The sequence below is a fragment of the Ziziphus jujuba genome, chromosome 1, assembly GCF_031755915.1.
Source record: "Ziziphus jujuba cultivar Dongzao chromosome 1, ASM3175591v1".
In the NCBI taxonomy this organism is placed as follows: Eukaryota; Viridiplantae; Streptophyta; class Magnoliopsida; order Rosales; family Rhamnaceae; genus Ziziphus; species Ziziphus jujuba.
Window position 1 is genome coordinate 23,304,951 of NC_083379.1, and position 19,673 is coordinate 23,324,623.

Genomic DNA, 19,673 nt, shown 5'->3' on the forward strand with positions numbered 1-19,673 from the left:
ATGCTTAACGAAAAGAAACAACAGTAACTACTAACTAGATGGTAACAGAGTAAAATAATAATGATGACCCTCAAGATTCAAAAAGAGCAGATAAAAAAAAAAAAAAAAAAAAAAAAAACACACACACAATAAATTAGAAAACTGTAGGCTGCCAAGCCTATGCCTTCGATACAGCACTCTGATAGGAATCCAAAATGTTCATCTTCAGGAGAGAGAATCAAAGCCGTTCAACATTGGTCATTCATATAAAGTAAAAGAAGCTAACGAATCTGACCATTAGAAACCATGCCCCAGAGAAGGTTGAATGGCAATGAGACTGCCGATTCATTCATTTGCCAACAGGCTAAGCCGGGTTTAAATGCATCCACTTTCCAATCAGGAAATAAAAATAATAATAAAATTTGCAGGATGGTGAATGCTTACAAATATTCATGCTAAAGGTGGACCTACGTTTTAGTTCCCTGCCAAGAAAAGAGGCACTCAATTACAACTTACAAGGATTCAGATGTATAAAATCTACATGGTATAATGGCTTTGCTAGTTCCATTACTTCCATAGCTCTTCCATTGGAATCCCACGCTCACGAGCAACATCACGGAACTGCCTCATTTGTTGGACTGCAACAACTGTGGCTCTGGCATTATTGAGAGCATTCTTACTCCCCAGTTGCTTTCCCAAAGCATTCTCAACGCCTGCCATTTCGAGAACAATTCTCACAGCCCCTCCAGCAATCACTCCAGTTCCAGGAGAAGCAGGTCTAAGCATTACCTTTGCGGCTCCATAATCTCCTTCAGATCTGCCAGTTATTAGGTCAATTAAGTAACATATGCAAACAGTAAAGAGATGATAAGACTAAATATATCAATATTGTGTCTTAATTCAGTTTCTCTCAGGTCCATTAAAGATATATCCTAGGTCTGAGCTACTGGTCAACTACCATTGCAGTCAATTAGACCAAAAATGTAAGGAAAGATATCCTTAGCCGAAGTTTTAATTTTGTACTACCAAGATTCTTTTCAACATTCATGAAACGCTTCTAGATGAACAATATTGTAAAAGCTAATTCATGATAATAGCTAGTGCCACGTGAAAATCAGATGAAGATAAGCCATGTCTTCAATCTTCTAACAAATACTATACGCTTAAGTTTTCATACATCCCATAGGATCAATATAAACTCAAGACACATTTGTCTGAAGCCAAAACTTCCATTAAACTGAAGAAACATGATTCAAGTAGGAATTTATAGCAATAGCCTAAAACAGAATCTTAGAAAGCACATGGCCATCCAAGGCAAGGGAATTTGAAGTATTCCCAAACACTCATATTCTATCTATCCCAACAGCTAAAAAAGCAATACTGATTAATTAGGTTCTACTACCTCTAATAAAACACATAGTGCTGCAGCATGTAGCATTTGTGCTCCTTATAAAGTAAGATTAATTCCGAAGACAAAATATTTTACTTTATTTTATTTTTTGAAACAGGTGTTCCCAGTGCTACCCCTGAAATGAGCATTCAACAGAGTTAATCAAAATGTGAAAGAAATAGTAATGTTCCCTCAAAACCAAACATAAAATGCAGCAGGCTTCAATAATTCAATGATACTCCAAACCCCGAATAAAAGTACTTCTAATTCTAAACCTGATACTAGGAAAACCATTCAACAAATCCCCACTAGTAACCCTTCAAACAAAGCGATTTTATACACAATGGGGGTTATATAAAGAAAACGAAGCCTCCATACCTATGGGGGAAAGTCAAATACTTGGTCATGGGAACGGTGATGATATTGCGCCTGGCATTCACAGCCGACTTCTGGACGGCGGCGATAACCTCCTTGGCCTTGCCAACCCCAACACCCACTTGGCCTTGCTTGTCACCCACCACAACAATAGCCCGGAAATGCAATTGCTTCCCTCCTTTGACCACTTTGGTGACCCTTCTCACCTGAACCACCCTCTCCTCAAATCCATCTCTCACTTTCTCTTTCTTGACTTTTGAACCAAACCCACCTGTTTTCTTCACCTTGGAATCCATCACGTAAATGTCGTTTCCCAGAACGCTAACGCCGCTGTAGGCCGGACCGTAGAGCTCTTCGTATGCGGCGGCAATTTCGTCTTCGGTTTCCATGGGGCCCTCGTCGAAGGAGGGCGGAGAAACAAAGCCTTCGGGGATTTCTGGAGGATCAAAAGCTACATCTTCCTCGGGGTCGACGTTGTCGAAGAAGGAAGTGTCAATGTCGGAGGGCCTGGCTCTCAAGATGATGGTGGGGCGCGAAGAGGATGAGGATAGAGAAGGAAGGAAAGAGAAGGCTTTGATGGTGGTGGTGGTGGTGGTGGGGAGGAGAGAGAGGCGTCGGATGGAGTGGAGAGAGAGAGAGGAGAGGGAAGAAAGGGTAGCAGAGGCTGTGGTGGGCATGGCCATGGTGAGCAAGTGAAGAGTAAAATTGGGGGCTGGGCTTCACTGGGTTCCTTTTTTGGATCAGCGTAGCGTAGTGGATGAAGACTTATCCCAAAGCTTTGAATTGTTGTGATGATGATGATGATGATGGTGATATGGAGTCATGCCATGTCATGTTGCTTCATCACCGGACAGTGATCATTGACACGGTATTTTTTTTTATTTTTTTTTTTATGCACCATTATTTTTCATTATTTGCTTACATTCTGCCCTATTTTAAAAATAAAAATAAAAAAAAAGGGACAGATGTCTTTTTCTTTTTCTTTTTCTTTTTTTTTAAATTTTAATTGTTATTGAAGTCTTTTTGGTTTTAAACAATTCATTATGACCTCCAATTTTGTTAGTTCGATGTGAATAAACATACTAAACACATTACCAAAACATAATTTAAGAAAATACAAAAGCAAAACTTTATTTAAAAATAAAAAATACATAAAAAATTAAACTAATAAAAGATATATTATAAAATTAAACTTTAAACTATAAATAAAATAGAAACAATTATATGAATTCGAAACTATGTCAAATCCTTATCTATTTGTCATTTTGACTAATGAATACCTAAAACCATAACAAAACTGTTAGAAAGCATGAAAAAGATAATAGATAGATAAACAAATAACAAGAAAAACTGCAAAACAAATAACAGATTACAAGAATAGGAATATGGGGAAAACAATGAAACTAAACATGAAAAGCTTGTTGCAGGAACCCAGGCCTAACTTAACAGAACTCGATCTTCACAAAAGTTCTACTGATGATGATGCTAATTACTCTATTGTCATTAAGTAGCTTAAACCAGCAGCACCAAATTAAGTGAACCTTAAGCCTTGAAACAATATTAATCAAATCATCACTTTCCTTAACTTACAAGGAATCTCCTTAGTTAAACCAAAAATCCATATACCATTAAGTCCAAAAATACATACCAAATCTCTATACAATATATAAAACTGCAAATGAGAATGCATATTTCATGAAATAAAGCCAATACAAGTTAATCCACGTGAACTCATCTTTGATAGATCATAGGATATTATTGTTTATGTAATTGTTAATATTTATTCCACCTGTGTGTACATATATCACGTGTACTAGTACTTAGCTAGGGTTTCTTAACTTTTGTATTTAAGTTGTATTTATATTAATGAAAGCTATGCTACTTTTCTATACCTTTAAAAATCCTTCATGGTATCAGAGAAATAAAACACTCAATCGAGTTTTTCTTTTCTTTTTTTCGCCTAATTTGATTCATCATGTCTTCTTCTCCTTCTTTATCATCATTTTCCTTGTCTTCTACTTATTTTTCACCGAACTCTCTTTATCATCCAAAACTTAGGAGGTCATAAGTGTTGCCACACAAGTTCTAATCAAACTCACTTATTCAAATTATTTTCCTTGGAAAGCACAATGGGATGTGTTGTTAATTGGATATGATCGCTATGGGTATGCTTATGGGTCTTTCTCTTGTCCTTCTCCAACTTTTATTGGCTCCACTACCCCTAATCTCAAAAAATTATCAATTTTGCATCTGTCAAGACAAACTTTTGTTAGGTGCCATTCTTGTCTCTCTTTCTCGGGATGTTAACAGGTTTGTATCTAGTGCACAGATCTCTTATGATGCTTGGTCTTGGTTAGCCACGATTTTTGCTAGACCCTTTGGCTTTGTGAATGGCTTATTAAACCTCAAGGTAATCATTCTGTCACTGATGAGTATGCTCTTCTCGGCAAACCAGTTAATGATAATGAACTTATATTGTATGTCATTAATGGTCTTTCAACTAAGGATATCTCTATGTGACACCTCAATTTCCTTTGGAGAATTATGTGAGAAGTTGGTTGAACATGCTACTTTTCTAAAGGGCAATGATAATTATGTGGATGACCCTGCCATTAATGCTCATGTTGCCAGTAGTAATACCTCCTTCAATAACTCTGCTAGATGTCGAGGTTCCACAACCAAAAAGTCATATGCTTCATTAAATTCTTATCTTTCCAATAGGCCATTTACACCTGGTTTCTCCTCCAATTATTGTGGACATTTTCAAATTTGTTCCCAGTAAGGCCTTCGGCTAGATTTTGTCCTCAACTATGCATCAATGGACTTTCACTCCTTTCCCACAATAGCAGTTATATTTTCTTAATCTTAATATAAATCCTTTTACACAACTACATGCTTTCTATTCGGGTTCCATTTTAGGACTGCTCGCATCTTTTTCTTCGATTTCATCTTCTTGGTTGATTGATTTAGGTGCTTCTCATAAATCTCTATCGATTTCCATAATGTCAATTGTAACAGCCCAGTCTACTTGCATGAGATATTATCTGCGTTGGACCCTGCCCGCATAGTTTTAAAAGGCCTTTCAAGGGAAAGATATCCATACTCTCTTGTAAGGCATGCTTCATTCTCCTTTCCAACCGATGTGGGATCTCACAATCCACCTTGGAGCCCAGCGTCCTCGCTGACACACCTATATGGGTATTGGCTCTGATACTAACTGTAACAGCCCAGTCCATCCGCATGAGATATTGTCCGCTTTGGGCCCCGCCCGCACAGTTTTAAAAGGCCTCTCAAGGGAAATGTATCCACACCAAGGCATGCTTCATTCCCCTTTCTAACCGATGTGGAATCTCACATCAATCTTCATTCTAAATGTGATGGTACTGATGAGGTTGCGGTTGAAAACAGTAATACCCTTTCTATAACTCATATTGGGTCCATTGAACTTTCTGGTTCTCCTAAACTATTATTATTATTTGTTGCTCTATATATACCTGGGATAACATAGAATTTGCTTTCTATCTATAAGTTTATAATGATAATGAAAGAAGGACTTGTAGATTGGAACATTTCTACACCAGGGTCCACTTAGAGGAGGCATCTATGAATGGCCAAATGCAGTAGTTTTGCCTGTCCAGTTGTTTCCTCCTTCATTTACAATGTCAAAGTTAATCCTCAGCAATGGAATCATCGTCTCAGTTATATGTCCAATTCAATTTTTAGACAAGTTATTTCTTGTCATTCTTTATCATCTTAGATTTTAGACAATTTAGTTATAACTCTTGTCAGTACAACAGGCCTCATAAGTTGCCTTTAGGAGTCTTGTCTATGTCTAGCAGTCAACTATTATAATTAATATATTTAGATGTTTAGGGCCCTTCTCCTATCATGTCCCATGATGATTTCTCTTATTACGTTAGTTTTGTGATCACTTCATTGAGTATTTATGGTTATTTCCTTTTAAAAATAAATCTATGTTTATTTGATTTAAACGTGTATTTGAAAAATATTTCCAAAAACCTATAATTTCATTTTGTTTTGATAATGAAGGTGAATTTGTCAAGGTTAAAACTTTTTTTCAAGCTCATGGCATAAGTTACTTTTTTACTACACCACATACTCCTTAGCGTAATGGGTATGTTGAATGGTGTCATAAACAAATCCAAGAAACTGGAGTGTCTTTGCAAGCTAACGGTCATCTTCCTTCGAGCTTTTTAATGTATGCTTTTACCACTGCAGTATTTCTTACAAATCTTTACCTACGATGTAACTTACAAATAATATTTCTTCCTTTGAAAAATTATTTCATAGAGCTCCTAATTATACATCTGTCAAATCTTTTTGTTATCTTTGTTATCCATGGCTCAAAACTTATGCCAAACTTAAACTTGACTTAAAATCCATTCAGTGTATTTTTCTAGGGTATTTAACATAACAAAGTGGGTACAAATGTTATGACCCACAAATTGATAAACTTTACCATTCATGTCATGTTATTTTTGAAATCTACTAAAGCAAATATGATTACCTCAATAAGATATTCCTTTCATTCTTCCTCTATGATGTTTATGGAATCTAGTTCTTTTGGGGTTATAGTTGATGATTGTTTATTAATTTCATTTTCTTAATTCCTATTCTAAGCAAGTCTACTCCTCAACGTTGGTGGAGGATTTCAATAGTCCCTCTACAATAGAGGTTACCCATTTCCATATTCCCTTCCCTGGTCCACATCATTATTCTCATTCCACTACAACCCACTATCTTCTCTGTCTTCTTCCCTATACAATTCAACTTATGCTTGTAGTCTCCAATTTTTCACCACCCTTTCTTGTGCATCCCCTAGAGTTCTCCCTTCATGGAAAATGGCAATCAATTGCCACTTGTTCCATTAACACAACCTAAAATTTCAAATACACATGCAGCACCCTCATCTACTACTCCCCCTCTACATCGACATCCTAGGAAGACTTGCTCTCTTAACAATATTTTTATGCTTTGAAAATTCCTAGATTTTTATATGGCAACAAAGCATTCCCTACCATCTTATACTGAGCCAAGGATGGTCACTCAAGCTTTGAAATTCTATGAGTGCATAGAGCCATTTCAACTATATTTGATGCTATCTTTGAAAATCATACTTGGATACAAATGGATTTTTCAAAAAAACAGAATCCAAATGGTTTGTTTGAGAGGTACAAATTTCACTTTGTGATATAAATCTATGTCGACTTGCTCCTATACCCATATTAAATTAGCTCAGATCGAATCAGATTCTAATGGTCACCTTGACCTCTAATCAACCTATGATCAGAAACCTTAGTATAGATCAAAGACGCCACAATATGTTATGGAATGTCCTATTGATAAGTTAAGTTAAAATACTCGTTCTTTATTTGGTGTTCTAGGTGTTCTAAAAGAACGAAAAAGAAATCTTTCTCATAAGTACTTTCTTGAGTGAATAATGATCTCCATTTTATTAAGAAAATAAGTCTTTAAATAGGCTAGAATGACAAAAATTAAATCCCTAAACCAATAGGTAAAATTTAGCCAATAAGACTAAAGAAAGAGTAGTTGCCAATTTTCCTAAATCTTTCCTAATTTAATTTGTACTAATTAGTTCTTTAATTTTTAAATAAGAATTAATTAATTTACAATAAGAAATATTAAATATCAACCCTCCTAAATTAATTTATCCAGCAAATAATTAAATGAAAACAACAAACAAAGACTATTTCCTAATATAAAAGTCAAATTCCAAATTTGGAAAGTAGTCTATTAGCTTTCCAAATAAGCTGTTCTTGTCCAATCTCCAACTAATTTAGGCTTCAAATATAATCCAATATTCCATATAGAATGCCTAGTAGGATTAAAACTAGTCCCCAAATGTTGCAATTGATTAGAATAGTCAAAGTTTGCTTGGAATGCAAGTAAACCACCTCTCAGTGCCAATTATGCAAAATTGGCCAATGTTGGAAGCTTGGATGCTATAAGGTGTGCTTGGGCATCCTTGCCTCTACCTTGATATGATTTTATGACCTCTTAGTGAGTTCAAACATGTTCATAGGCACACAAACTCATCCCTTGCTGCTTGAAGTCCTTAAATGCATCGAAATAGCTTCCTGGGTCCATTTCTACCTTCAAAAACCTAGATGCTCAGCACGGGCTTAGAAACTTCTGATATTAATATACTTCTTGAAATTTAATTACTCTTTGTATGAAACTAATAAGATTGTCCTTATACCTCTTAACTTGTGCCCTAGTAATTCTCTTGGTCTTCAGTTGTATAAGGTCAACACCCCAGCAACTAGATGTTTATGCTGGTGTTCAATCTCTCGAATAAGTGGTAAACCATTAGAAATCTCTTTCTGAAAGACATCATCGAACCCCAGCAAAGGAGAAGAAAAAGAGTTTGACAATATAGGCTCTTCTGAATTAGCTAAATGATTTAAATAAGCATCTTTATACAACATGATAAGCATAGGTTTCTTATTTAAAATGCTTTTTTAGTCTCACCTTGGCTAAGATAAAAGTTCATCTTTTTCTTTTCTTCTTTTTTCTTCTCTTTCTCTTTCTTTTCATTCTTAGGTCTAGAAGGCTTACTTGAGTGGTTAGGCTTGGCCTTGCTCTATTATAGGCTTGTTAAAGTCGTGGGTGGCATAATGGTCTTCTTTCTCTGCCATTCGGCTTCCCTCCTTTGTTGCATTTGCATTTGATCGCTAAACACCTCCCTTGGTGTTAATGGCTCAAGCTTAATCTTCTTGCCTTTGAATCAAAACACAATTGAGTTTTCTCAGCCATAATGTATGGTATTCTTTTCAAATTACCATGGTTTTCCCAACAGAATACTAAACTTTACCTTGGCTTGCTTATTTACTTTCATCTCTCCACCGTCATTAAGACATTGAAGCCTATATGGTTCTGGATGTTTTATTGTGGTTAAACCTAACTTCTCCACTACAACAGTGCTTATAACATTGGCCCAACTTCTACTATCTATAATCATACTACAAATGTTACCTTGAATGTCACATTGAGTATGAAAGATGTTTTCCTTTGTACCCGATCCTCATTCTTATGAACGATCAAAACCCTATGTGCCACCAAGCTTAGGTCAGCCTTTGACACTTTCGGAGACACGGGTTCATCATGTTTCCTCTTTAAACTCTTCCTCAACATGTTCAGTCTCGGCTTCTGATGCTTCACTGTTTGATTCCAACTTTCCATTATGCTTTAAAACCGTAATCTTTACTGGTTGACAATATGTCCACATTCCTAACATTTAAAACATATAATATCATGAGCTCTAGTTGGTTTAGAATCAGCCTTACCTTTTGGCTTTTGTGCTTGTACAGGTTCGAGCCTTGTATCATTCATTAGCCATATGGCATTCCCTTCATCCTGCTTTCAATTTTTGTCTTGGCTTGAATGCTGAATTGCTTCTCCAATTAGTTGAACTTGTTTTCTAGCTGCTTGAAGCTCCTCCAAACCATGTGCTACTACGCTTCCTCTTAAGTTGGTTCTCAATTTTGATTGCTACATACAACATCTCTTCCAATTCCATATATTGCTGTATTATATTAGTTCGGATCTTAATTATGTTCATATTCTAATGGAAACCTTAATCTCCAATCAACTTATGATTAGAAACCTTGGTATATAATGAAGACATCACAATAGGTGATGGATATCCTATTGATAAGTTAAAGCAAAACACTTGATTTCTATTAGATGTTTTAAGTGTTCAAAGAGGACACGGAAAATTATTTCTAGCAAATATTTTTCTATATGAATAATGTACTAAATTTTATTGAGAAAATAAGCCTTTAAATAGGCTAAGGTTCACAAGACAAAACCTTAAAATACTAGGTTAAAATCGGCTATAGTGATAAGGAAACAATGGTGTTGGCCGAAATTTAATATTTTCCTAATCTAATATGGATTAATTATTTTCTTTATTTTGAATTAGGAATTAATTAATTTACAATTGAAATAATAAAATATCAACTTTCTAAATTAATTTTTCCACCAAATAAACAAATAGAAACCAAAATAAAAGATAGTTTCCTAAAACAAAGAGTCAAACTCAAATCAGAAAACTAGTTGACTAGTTGACAACTAAGCTGTCTTTATCCAATCTCCAGCTAGTTTAGGTTCCAAACCAGCTCCCATATTTCATGTAGGATGCCAAATAGGATTAATAATGATTTCTATACGTCACCCCTTGATTGGAATCAGTCAAACTTACTTGAACAATAAAAGAAGTCAAAGTCAGCACCAAAATGAGCAATTTCGGCAAACAAGAGGAGTCATGTGCTCAAGTGGAATTTAAATGCTTTTTCTTCTACCTTGATATGATTCCATGGCATCTTGGTGATATCAATTGAGTTCATAAAGTGTTGAATCCATTCCTTACTGCATGGAGTCCAAAAATGTACCAAAACAGCTTGCCGGGTCCATTTCCACCTTCATAACTTAGATACACAAGACGAGCTTTGGTTCTTTGGAAAATGTCATACCCTCTTGAGATTAAGTCACTGATTGGATGAAGCTAACCAGATTATCTTTCAATTTCCTAGATTGGTCCCGACTTCGTTTATAAAGGGTTAACACCCCAGTGGGTAGTCGATTGCACGAGTACGGGCGGATTCTCATCAGTTAGCAAATAATCTTTCATTCCTTAGTACTCCTAAAACTAGACTAAGATGTCCTACATGCTCATCTAAATTTCTACTATACATAAGAATATCACTAAAGTAAGCAACCACAAATTTTCCAATGAATGGGCGCATAACATGGTTCATCAATCTCGTGAAAGTGCGAGGTGCATTAGTTAAACCAAAAGACATTACCAACCACTCATATAATCTATATTTAGTTTTAAATGTGGTTTTCCATTCATCACCCTCTTTCATCCTAATTTGACGATACCCACTCCTGAGTTCTATTTTAGTAAAATCTATTTTAGTAAACATGCATGCACAATGTAATTCGTCAAGTATATCATCTAACCTAGGAATTGGATGCCTATATTTAATAGTTATATTATTAATAGCCCTACAATCTATACACATGAGCCATGATCCATCATTCTTAGGTACTAATAAAATAGGTACAACACATCGACTCATGCTCTCATGAGTATAACCCTTGTCTAGCAATTCACTTACTTACCTTTGTAGGTTTTTTGTCTCATCAAGATTACTTCTATATGCAGGTCTATTAGGAATTACAGCTCCCAGAACAAAATCAATTTAATGTTCAATCCCTTAGATAAGTGGTAAACCATTAAGAACTTCCTCCAGAAAGATATATTCAAAATCCTGTAAAAGAGTAGAAATAGAACTTGGCAATACAAGCTCTTCAAGGTTAGCTTGATGATTTAAATAAGCATCTTTATAAATCATAACCAGCATTAGTTTATTATTCACAAGTGTCTTTTTAAGCTCACCTAAGCTAAGATAAAAAAATTTCTTTTTCTTTTCTTTCCTCTCTTTTTCTTGGTGACTTATGGATTTCTTTTTCTCTTTCATGCTTTCGGCATTTACTTGATTTTTTTCCTCACCATTGAGTTTAGAAGACTTGCCTTGGACATTAAGCTCGATCTTCCCCTCATGCATACTTGTTGAAGCTGTGGTGCCATACTTGCTTTCTCCTTGAGTCATTCGGCCTCTCTCTTTTATTGCATTTGAAGTTGGTCTCTAAATACTTCTTTTGGAGTTAATGGTTCCACCTTAATCTTCTTTCCCTTAAATTTAAATACAATAGAATTCTCTCTACCATAGTGTATAGTATCTTTATCATATTTCCATAGCCTATCTTGAATTTCACATTGGGTGTGGAAGATGTTTTCTCTTTGGACTTGATCTTCATCTTTATATACAGTTAGAACCCTCATTGCTACCAAGCTTAGTTTGGCTTTTGAGGCTTTCAATGTCTCGACTTCATCCTGTTCTTCATCCTCAATCACTTCATCTACAAATTCAATTTCAGCTTTGGACTCCTCAGCTTCGGATTCCAAGTCTCCATTACCTTTCAGCACCATGATTCTTCTATTCGGGCATTGGTTGGCAATATGTCCTCGACTCTTGCACTTAAAACAAACAATGTCATGAGTTCTTTAAGGTTTAGGATCAGATCTACCTTCCAACTTGGGTGCTTAAGTTGAATCCGGCCTTGTATCCTTCCTTCGTCGATTGGAGCTTTCCCCTTCTAGCTTCGGTTTTAGTCGTGTGTCATATGTGGGATTGCTTCTCCAAATACTTGAATTAGACCTCCCGCTATTAGAAACTCCTCCAAATCGTGAGCTTGTACCCCTCCTATTGAATTGGTTCTCAATTTTAATAGCCACATGAAGCATCTTTTCCAATTCCACATATTGTTGTGACTCCACTTGGTTGGCTATTTCTTGATTTAAACCTTACAAAAACCTTTCCATGGTTGCATCACCTCATCATGAGCATCTCCATCTCCTTGTAACAGTACTCTATGGTCCTACTTCCTTGCGATAATGATTGTAGCTTTTCATGAAGCAACCTATGGTAATAAGTCGGCATCAATCTCTTTCTCATGGCTCCCTTCATTTGTCGCCAAGTGGTTATAAGTTCATCTCCAACTCTCCTTCAGGTACCTTGCTCATTATTCCACCATTGGTGATACGAACCTAGGACGACCTGCTCCTAAACCCGTATTATATTAGTCCGGATTTTAATTAAGTTTAAGTTCTAATGGAATTGACCTCAACCCCTAACCAACCTGTGGTTAGAAACCTTGGTATAATGTAGACGCCACAATAGGGGATGGAAAACCTATTGATAAGTCAAGCTAAAACAACCAATTCTCTAATGGTGTTTTAGGTGTTCTCAAAGAACAAAGAGATAATTAATCTCACAAGTATTTTCTTAATCAAATCAAAGTTGTATTCTTATTGAAAAATAAGCCTTTAAATAGGCTACAAAGCCACGAAATAAAACCCTAAAAACAAAGGGAAAACCGGTCACACACATAAAGAAACCTAGTTGGCCGCAACTATACTTCCTTTCCTAATCTAAGTTTGATTAATTAATTCCTTTATATTAAATTAGGAATTAATTAATTTACAATAAAATAAAAACCTTCCTAAAGTTATTTGTCCAGAAAATAAATAAATAAAAACCCAAAAAGAAATAAAGTCAATCGCAAATTAGGTAACAAGTTGACTTTGACATCTAGGCGGAATTATGTCTTCAACCGAGCTAACTTATGTCTGCCTGATGTCCGAGCTAACTTATGGCCTATCCGAGCTAACTGATGTTTGTCCGAACTAACTTGTGTCTGGCCGAGCTAACTGATGTCTATCCGAGCTAAGTTATGTCTGGCCGAGCTAACTGGTGTCTGTCCAAGCTAAGTTACATCCGATGTTCGAAGTCCGAGATCAGATGTCCGAGGCAAGGCTCCGATGTCCGAGGCAAGGGTGTCCGATATAAAATGTCTGATGTATGGGTATCCGATGTATCAGCCTCCACCATTTGGATACTTAAAACAGGTCTTTTATCTTCAGGTATGGACAAGCCCTTTTGAGAATGAATTACTTTCTGGATAAAGGCAGCAAGGTTGTCCTTAAACCTCTTAGCTTGAGCCCTAGTGATCGGTCCAGACTTCATCCGTATCGGATCAGTACCCCAGCGAGTTGTCGGTGGTGTGAGCTCGGGCGGGTTCGCATCATTTCCCTGCTCTTGAAATGGATTTGTCCTCAAATCTAAGTCATCACCTGCAGCAAAAGGAGATAAATCAGCAACATTAAAGGTGGCACTAACACTATACTCACCCGGTAAATCAAGTTTGTAGGCATTGTCGTTTATCCTCTCCAAAACTTGAAAAGGTCCATTGCCCCTTGGCATGAGTTTGAATTTCCTTTGTTCAGGAAACCTTTCTTTCCTTAAATGCAGCCACACCCAATCTCCAGGTTCAAACACCATTGATTTTCGGCCTTGATTAGCCACCTTTACATATTGCTCGGTCCTCCTCTCAATGTTTGCTCGTGTCTTCTCATGAATCTGCTTTACAAATTCAGCTTTTTGTTTTCCATCTAGATTAGCACGCTCACTTAAAGGTAAAGGTGTTAAATCTAATGGAGTCAAAGGATTAAAACCATAAGCAATTTCAAATGGAGTAAATTTAGTTGCTGAATGTAAAGACCTATTATATGCAAATTCAACATGAGGCAAACATTCTTCCCAAGTTCTTAAATTGCTACTAATTAATGATCTTAACAATGCAGACAAGGTTCTATTTACTACTTTGGTTTGCCCATCAGTTTGTGGATGACAAGTAGTTGAAAATAAAAGCTTAGTATCTAATTTAGCCCACAAAGTTTTCCAAAAATAGCTTAAGAACTTAGCATCCCTATCCGAAACAATAGTTCTTGGCATTCCATGCAATCTCACAATTTTCTTGAAAAATAAATTAGCAATATTGGATGCATCATCAGCTTTGTTACATGCAATAAAATGTGCCATCTTAGAAAACCTATCTACTACAACAAATATTGAATCCTTACCTGTCCTTGACCTAGACAACCCAAGAATAAAATCCATAGAAAAGTCCACCCAAGGATAGGTAGGAATCGACAAAGGCTTATACAATCCATGCGACTTCAATGTTGATTTTGTTTTTCGGCACTTCAAACATCTTTCACAGATTCTCTCAACATCTCTCCTCATGTTAGGCCAATAAAAATGTTCTTGCAGCAAGGATAAAGTTTTTAAAACACCAAAATGACCCATTAAACCACCCCCATGTCCTTCCCGAACCAATAATTCCCTAATACTACAATTAGGCACACAAAGTTTGTTTTCCTTAAACAAATATCCCTCAGATATGTAAAATTTATTAAATCCATGTGTCAAACAGGTTCTAAAGATTTCTCCAAAGTCACTATCATGCTCATAAAGTTCTTTCAGTTATTCAAATCCAAGCAATCTAGCATCTAAGGTAGAAAAAGGACATACCTTCGGGATAATGCATCGCCAACCACATTTTCCTTACCTTTTTTGTAGCGGATCACATATGGAAAGGTTTCAATAAATTCAATCCACTTGGCATGCCTTCGGTATGAGCTTTCCTTGACCCTTGATATGCTTCAAAGACTCATGATCCGTATGAATCACAAACTCCTTTGGCATAAGATAATGCTGCCACGTCTCCAAAGCCCTCACCAAAGCATACATCTCCTTGTCATAAGTCAGGTAGTTTAGGGCAGCTCCATTTAATTTGTCACTAAAATAGGCTATGGGTCTTCCTTCTTGCATTAAGACAGCTTTAATACCTACACCCGAAGCATCACACTCAATTTCAAAAGTCTTAGAAAAATTTGGCAAAACTAACAAAGGTGCATTACACAATTTTTCTTTCAACAAATTAAAAGATTTTTCTTGTACTTCCCCCCATTTGAAGCCGACATTCTTCTTGACAACTTCATTCAATGGTGCTGCTATGGTACTAAAATCCTTAACAAATCTTCTATAAAAGCTTGCCAAGCCATGAAAACTCCTCACTTGGGTGATAGAAGTAGGAGCCGGCCACTCTTGAATTGCCTTCACCTTAGCTTGGTCAACTTTGATTCCTGCAGCACTTACTACAAATCCTAGAAACACAAGCTCATCTTTGCAAAATTCACATTTTTTAATGTTAGCAAACAATCTTTCCTTTCTAAGAACCTGCAAAACTTGCCTAAGTTGATCCACATGGTCACCCAAATTTCGGCTATATATTAGAATGTCATCAAAATAAACAACCACAAATTTACCAATAAATGGACGCATTACATGATTCATGAGCCTCATGAAAGTACTAGGTGCATTGGATAATCCAAAAGGCATAACCAACCATTCATACAGCCCATATTTAATTTTGAATGCAGTTTTCCATTCATCACCTTCTTTCATCCTAATTTGATGATAACCACTCCTAAGATCAATTTTGTTAAACATGCAAGCACCATGCAAGCATATCATCTAATCTAGGAATGGGATGCCTATATTTGATGGTAATGTTATTTATAGCCCTACAATCAACACACATTCTCCAAGAACCATCCTTTTTAGGTACCAACAAAACAGGAACATCACATGGACTTAAACTCTCCCGAATGTATCCTTTATCAAGCAAATCACTTACGTGTTTTTGCAGTTCCTTTGTTTCTTCCGGATTGCTCCTATAAGCTGGTCTATTTGGTATGGCAGCCACTGGAACAAAGTCAATTTGATGTTCTATCCCTCGAATAGGTGGTAGTCCACTTGGAATCTCATTTGGGAAGACATCTCCAAATTCCTTTAAAAGAGAAATCATTGAACTTGGCAATTCAAGTTCTTAAAAGTTAGTTTGATCATTAAAATAATTTTCTTTATAAATCATGACCAGCAAAGGTTTCTTACACTCAATAACCTTATTAATATCCCTTAAACTCAAATAAAAATTGCTACTTAACCTTTCTTTTCTTTCTTTTTCTTTTTTTTCCCTTGGATTGGCTCAAACCTTCGGATTTCTCTTCCTTCTCCAAGCTTTCGGGTTTGCCACTTCCTTTTCCCTCTCTTTTGGTTTTCCCTTGATCTTTCCACTCAGTATGAACCTTAGAAACCTTACCTTGGTCAGCAACCCCAATCTTACCTTCTTGAAAGGATGGTGAAGCCGTTGGTGCCATACTTGCTTTTTCCTTGAGCTTTTTTGCTTCTCTCCTTTGTTGCATTTGTAATTGGTCTTTGTAAACCTCTTTAGGAGATAATGGTTCCAGCTTGACCTTCTTTCCTTTAAACCTGAAAACAATACTATTTTCTCAACCAAAATGAGTAGCATCTTTGTCAAGTTGCCATGGCCTACCTAATAGTATATGTCCAGCAATCATGGGTACAATATCACATAAAACTACATCCTCATATCTTCCTATACTAAATTTTACTTTGGCTTGTTTATTTACCCTCATCTCACCACTATCATTTAACCATTGTAACCTATAGGGTTCTGGATGTTTAATTGTTTTCAAGCCTAATTTATCAACTACAAGATTACTTATCACATTAGTACAACTCCCATTATCTATAATCATGCTACAAATTTTACCTTGTATTTCACAGCGAGTGTGGAAGATGTTTTCTCTTTGTATCTGCTCTTCATTTTTGTAGACAGCAAGTACTCTCCTTGAAACCAAGCTCAACTCGGCATTAGATGTATCTACAGGTTCGGCTTCATCTTCATTGCAATCCTCCTCTTGCTCGGTTTTAGCTTCACTTTCTTCACTTGCAGATTCCAGCTCACCATCACCCTTTAATACCATGATTCTTCTATTTGGCCATTGGCTGGCTATGTGTCCTCTTCCTTGGCACTTAAAACAAATTATTTCTCTGGACTTTGAAGGTTTAGGATAATATTTTACCTCATTTTTATAGGCTTGGACAGATTCGGTTTTATGCTCCTTCTTTGGCCGATTGGAGCTTTCTTCCCCCACCTTCGACTTTGGTTTGATTTCACTAGTTGAATTGTTTCTCCAGCCACTTGAATTGAACCTCCCACTGCTGGAAACACCTCCAAGCCGTGATCCTACTCCCCTCCTCCTGAATTGGTGCTCAAGCTTAATGGCAACATGCAATATCTCCTCTAACTCCAAGTATTGTTGCAATTCAAGCTGGTTGGCAATGTCACGGTTCAAACCACCAAGAAATCTCGCCATTGTTGCCTCCCTATCCTCATTCATATTCAGCCTCATCATGAGCATCTCCATCTCTTTGTAATAATCCTCCACAGACCTACTTCCTTGAGACAAAGATTGAAGCCTTTGATGCAGCAACCTATGGTAATGTGATGGCACAAACCGCTTTCTCATGGCTCCTTTCATTTGTCGCCATGTCGTAATCAAGTCATCACCAACTCTCCTTCGGGTGCTTTGCTCATTTATCCACCATTGGAGTGCATAATGGCCAAACTCCATTGCTGCCAACTTCACCTTCTTACCTTCCGAATAGTTATGGCAGTCAAAAATCATCTCCATTTTTTCTTCCCACTCCAAATAAGCTTCGGGATCACTTTTACCCATAAAAGGTGGGACGTTAACCTTGATATTTCCCAAATCATCATCTGTATCTTCCCTCCTATATCTTCCATGGCCAGCTCTCTCTTGGACAGCAAAGGTTTCGTCCATGCCTTCCTCAAAGTCTCCACCGAAATTCTCCTCCTCAAATTCCTCTCTCGGTCTCTCGCGACCTCCTCGTCCTCGGCCTTGCCCTCCATGGAATTCTTGCCTATTTCTTGTATTCGGCATTCCTTGTGAGGCTTCTAGCCTTCCCATTCTTTGATTCACATGCTCAACTTGAGCACTAACCCGCTGTATTGACTCCAAAACAGCTCTCATGTCCACTTGGTTTCCACTCCCGGTATCTCGGGCATCGCCATGGAATGCTATGGACTCTTCCTCATTGATCCTCAAGGGTGGATCTCCTCTTCTTATTCTAGAATCTGCCATGTTAGTAAAATACTGCAAAAAATAAAATAAACCCTCACAATATTCACTCCCTCAAGTGTTTCACTCAAACAAGGTCTCAATACTTGTGTTTGCACACTAGTTTCGGCTTTTACCCTCTTTTAATCTCACACACTCTTGCCTTTTTCCACTCAATAAATTATCTCAAAGTTCTAATTAAAACACCCACAAAATAGCAATTAGATCACTAGTATGTTTTAATTAAACTTATCAACAAAACAGTAAGCAAAAATAAACAAATACCGAACGAAATGAAAATACCTATTTTCGGCTTTTCTAGACAAAATAAAGCAAATTAATGAGAAAACTTTGGAATTTTGAAGAACTGGACTAGATGGTAATAGATTATGAGTTCAAGACTAAAATTCTAGAAAAAGAAATTCAAATATGAACAAGAATCAAATTGAACAAAAATATAGAATAGTTGTAGGTTGTTGTTCTTTGTAATTCAAGTTTTGTATCAAATCCTTTAACTGATTTTAATCCAAATAATTTAAGCACCCAAAATCCAAATATCCAGCAGCAAAAATAATTTCCTAGCAACTTAAATAAATAATAAAAAAAAACCCAGCAGCTCCAACAAATTTCCAGCAAACAAATCAAACTCCAACAAACCAAAATACTCTTCTCTTTTTTCTTTTTTCTTTTTTTTCACTCACAGAACATAAAAAACTGCAGTAGCAAGGATAATTACCAAAATTTCAGTTCCAACTCCAAAACAAACACCAAACCCGTGACCTCCAAATAAACACAAATATGCAGTTTTTTTTTTTTTTAAATGTTGCCGCAAACCCTTTTTTTTTTCTTTTTTTTTTGAATATATGAATGCAAATATCTAAGACTAAAACAGCAAAGAACAATCAACAAAAGCCAAAATTAACAAGAACAATGATGAAAAACAACCAACAAACTAGGAAACAAAAATACGATAAAACTAGGAAATCCTAATTCAACTAGGAATGATTTTTTTTTTTTTTTAAAGATGTAGAACATGTATGGGATGGATGCAACCTTAACCTAATGCTAAAATTGCAGAACAACACAAAAACAAATAAAGCAAATAAAGATAGATCAAACCTGAATAAAATTTAGCTCTGATACCAAATGATACGAACCTAGGACGACCTGCTCCTAAACCTGTATTATATTAGCCCGGATCTTAATTAAGTTCAAGTTCTAATGGAATTGACCTCAACCCCTAACCAATCTATGGTTAGAAACCTTGGTATAATGTAGACGCCACAATAGGGGATGGAAAACCTATTGATAAGTCAAGCTAAAACAACCAATTCTCTAATGGTGTTTTAGGTGTTCTCAAAGAACAAAGAGATAATTAATCTCACAAGCATTTTCTTAATCAAATCAAAGTTGTATTCTTATTGAAAAATAAGCCTTTAAATAGGCTACAAAGCCACGAAATAA

The 19,673-nt window shown here is 36.3% G+C and overlaps 1 protein-coding gene across 1 annotated transcript; it reads right to left on the reverse strand.

Annotated features, from left to right (window-relative positions):
• Positions 1 to 298: 298 nt before the first annotated feature.
• On the reverse strand, positions 299 to 2,518 carry LOC107425394 (small ribosomal subunit protein uS5c). Its single transcript, XM_016035401.4, has 2 exons — positions 1,748 to 2,518; positions 299 to 796 (listed from the first exon to the last, which is right to left on the reverse strand). The coding sequence occupies exons 1-2, from the start codon at positions 2,425 to 2,427 to the stop codon at positions 547 to 549; spliced, it is 930 nt and encodes a 309-aa protein (XP_015890887.2). The 5' UTR covers positions 2,428 to 2,518; the 3' UTR covers positions 299 to 546.
• Positions 2,519 to 19,673: the final 17,155 nt, after the last annotated feature.

What these genes read in the sequence shown, in the direction of transcription:
- LOC107425394 (XM_016035401.4), bottom strand. Translation starts at nt 2,427, where the DNA reads ATGGCCATGCCCACCACAGCCTCTGCTACCCTTTCTTCCCTCTCCTCT. An exon ending in TATTTGACTTTCCCCCATAG is followed by an intron (nt 797 to 1,747) that starts GTATGGAGGCTT and finishes AATAACTGGCAG; the next exon opens with ATCTGAAGGAGATTATGGAG.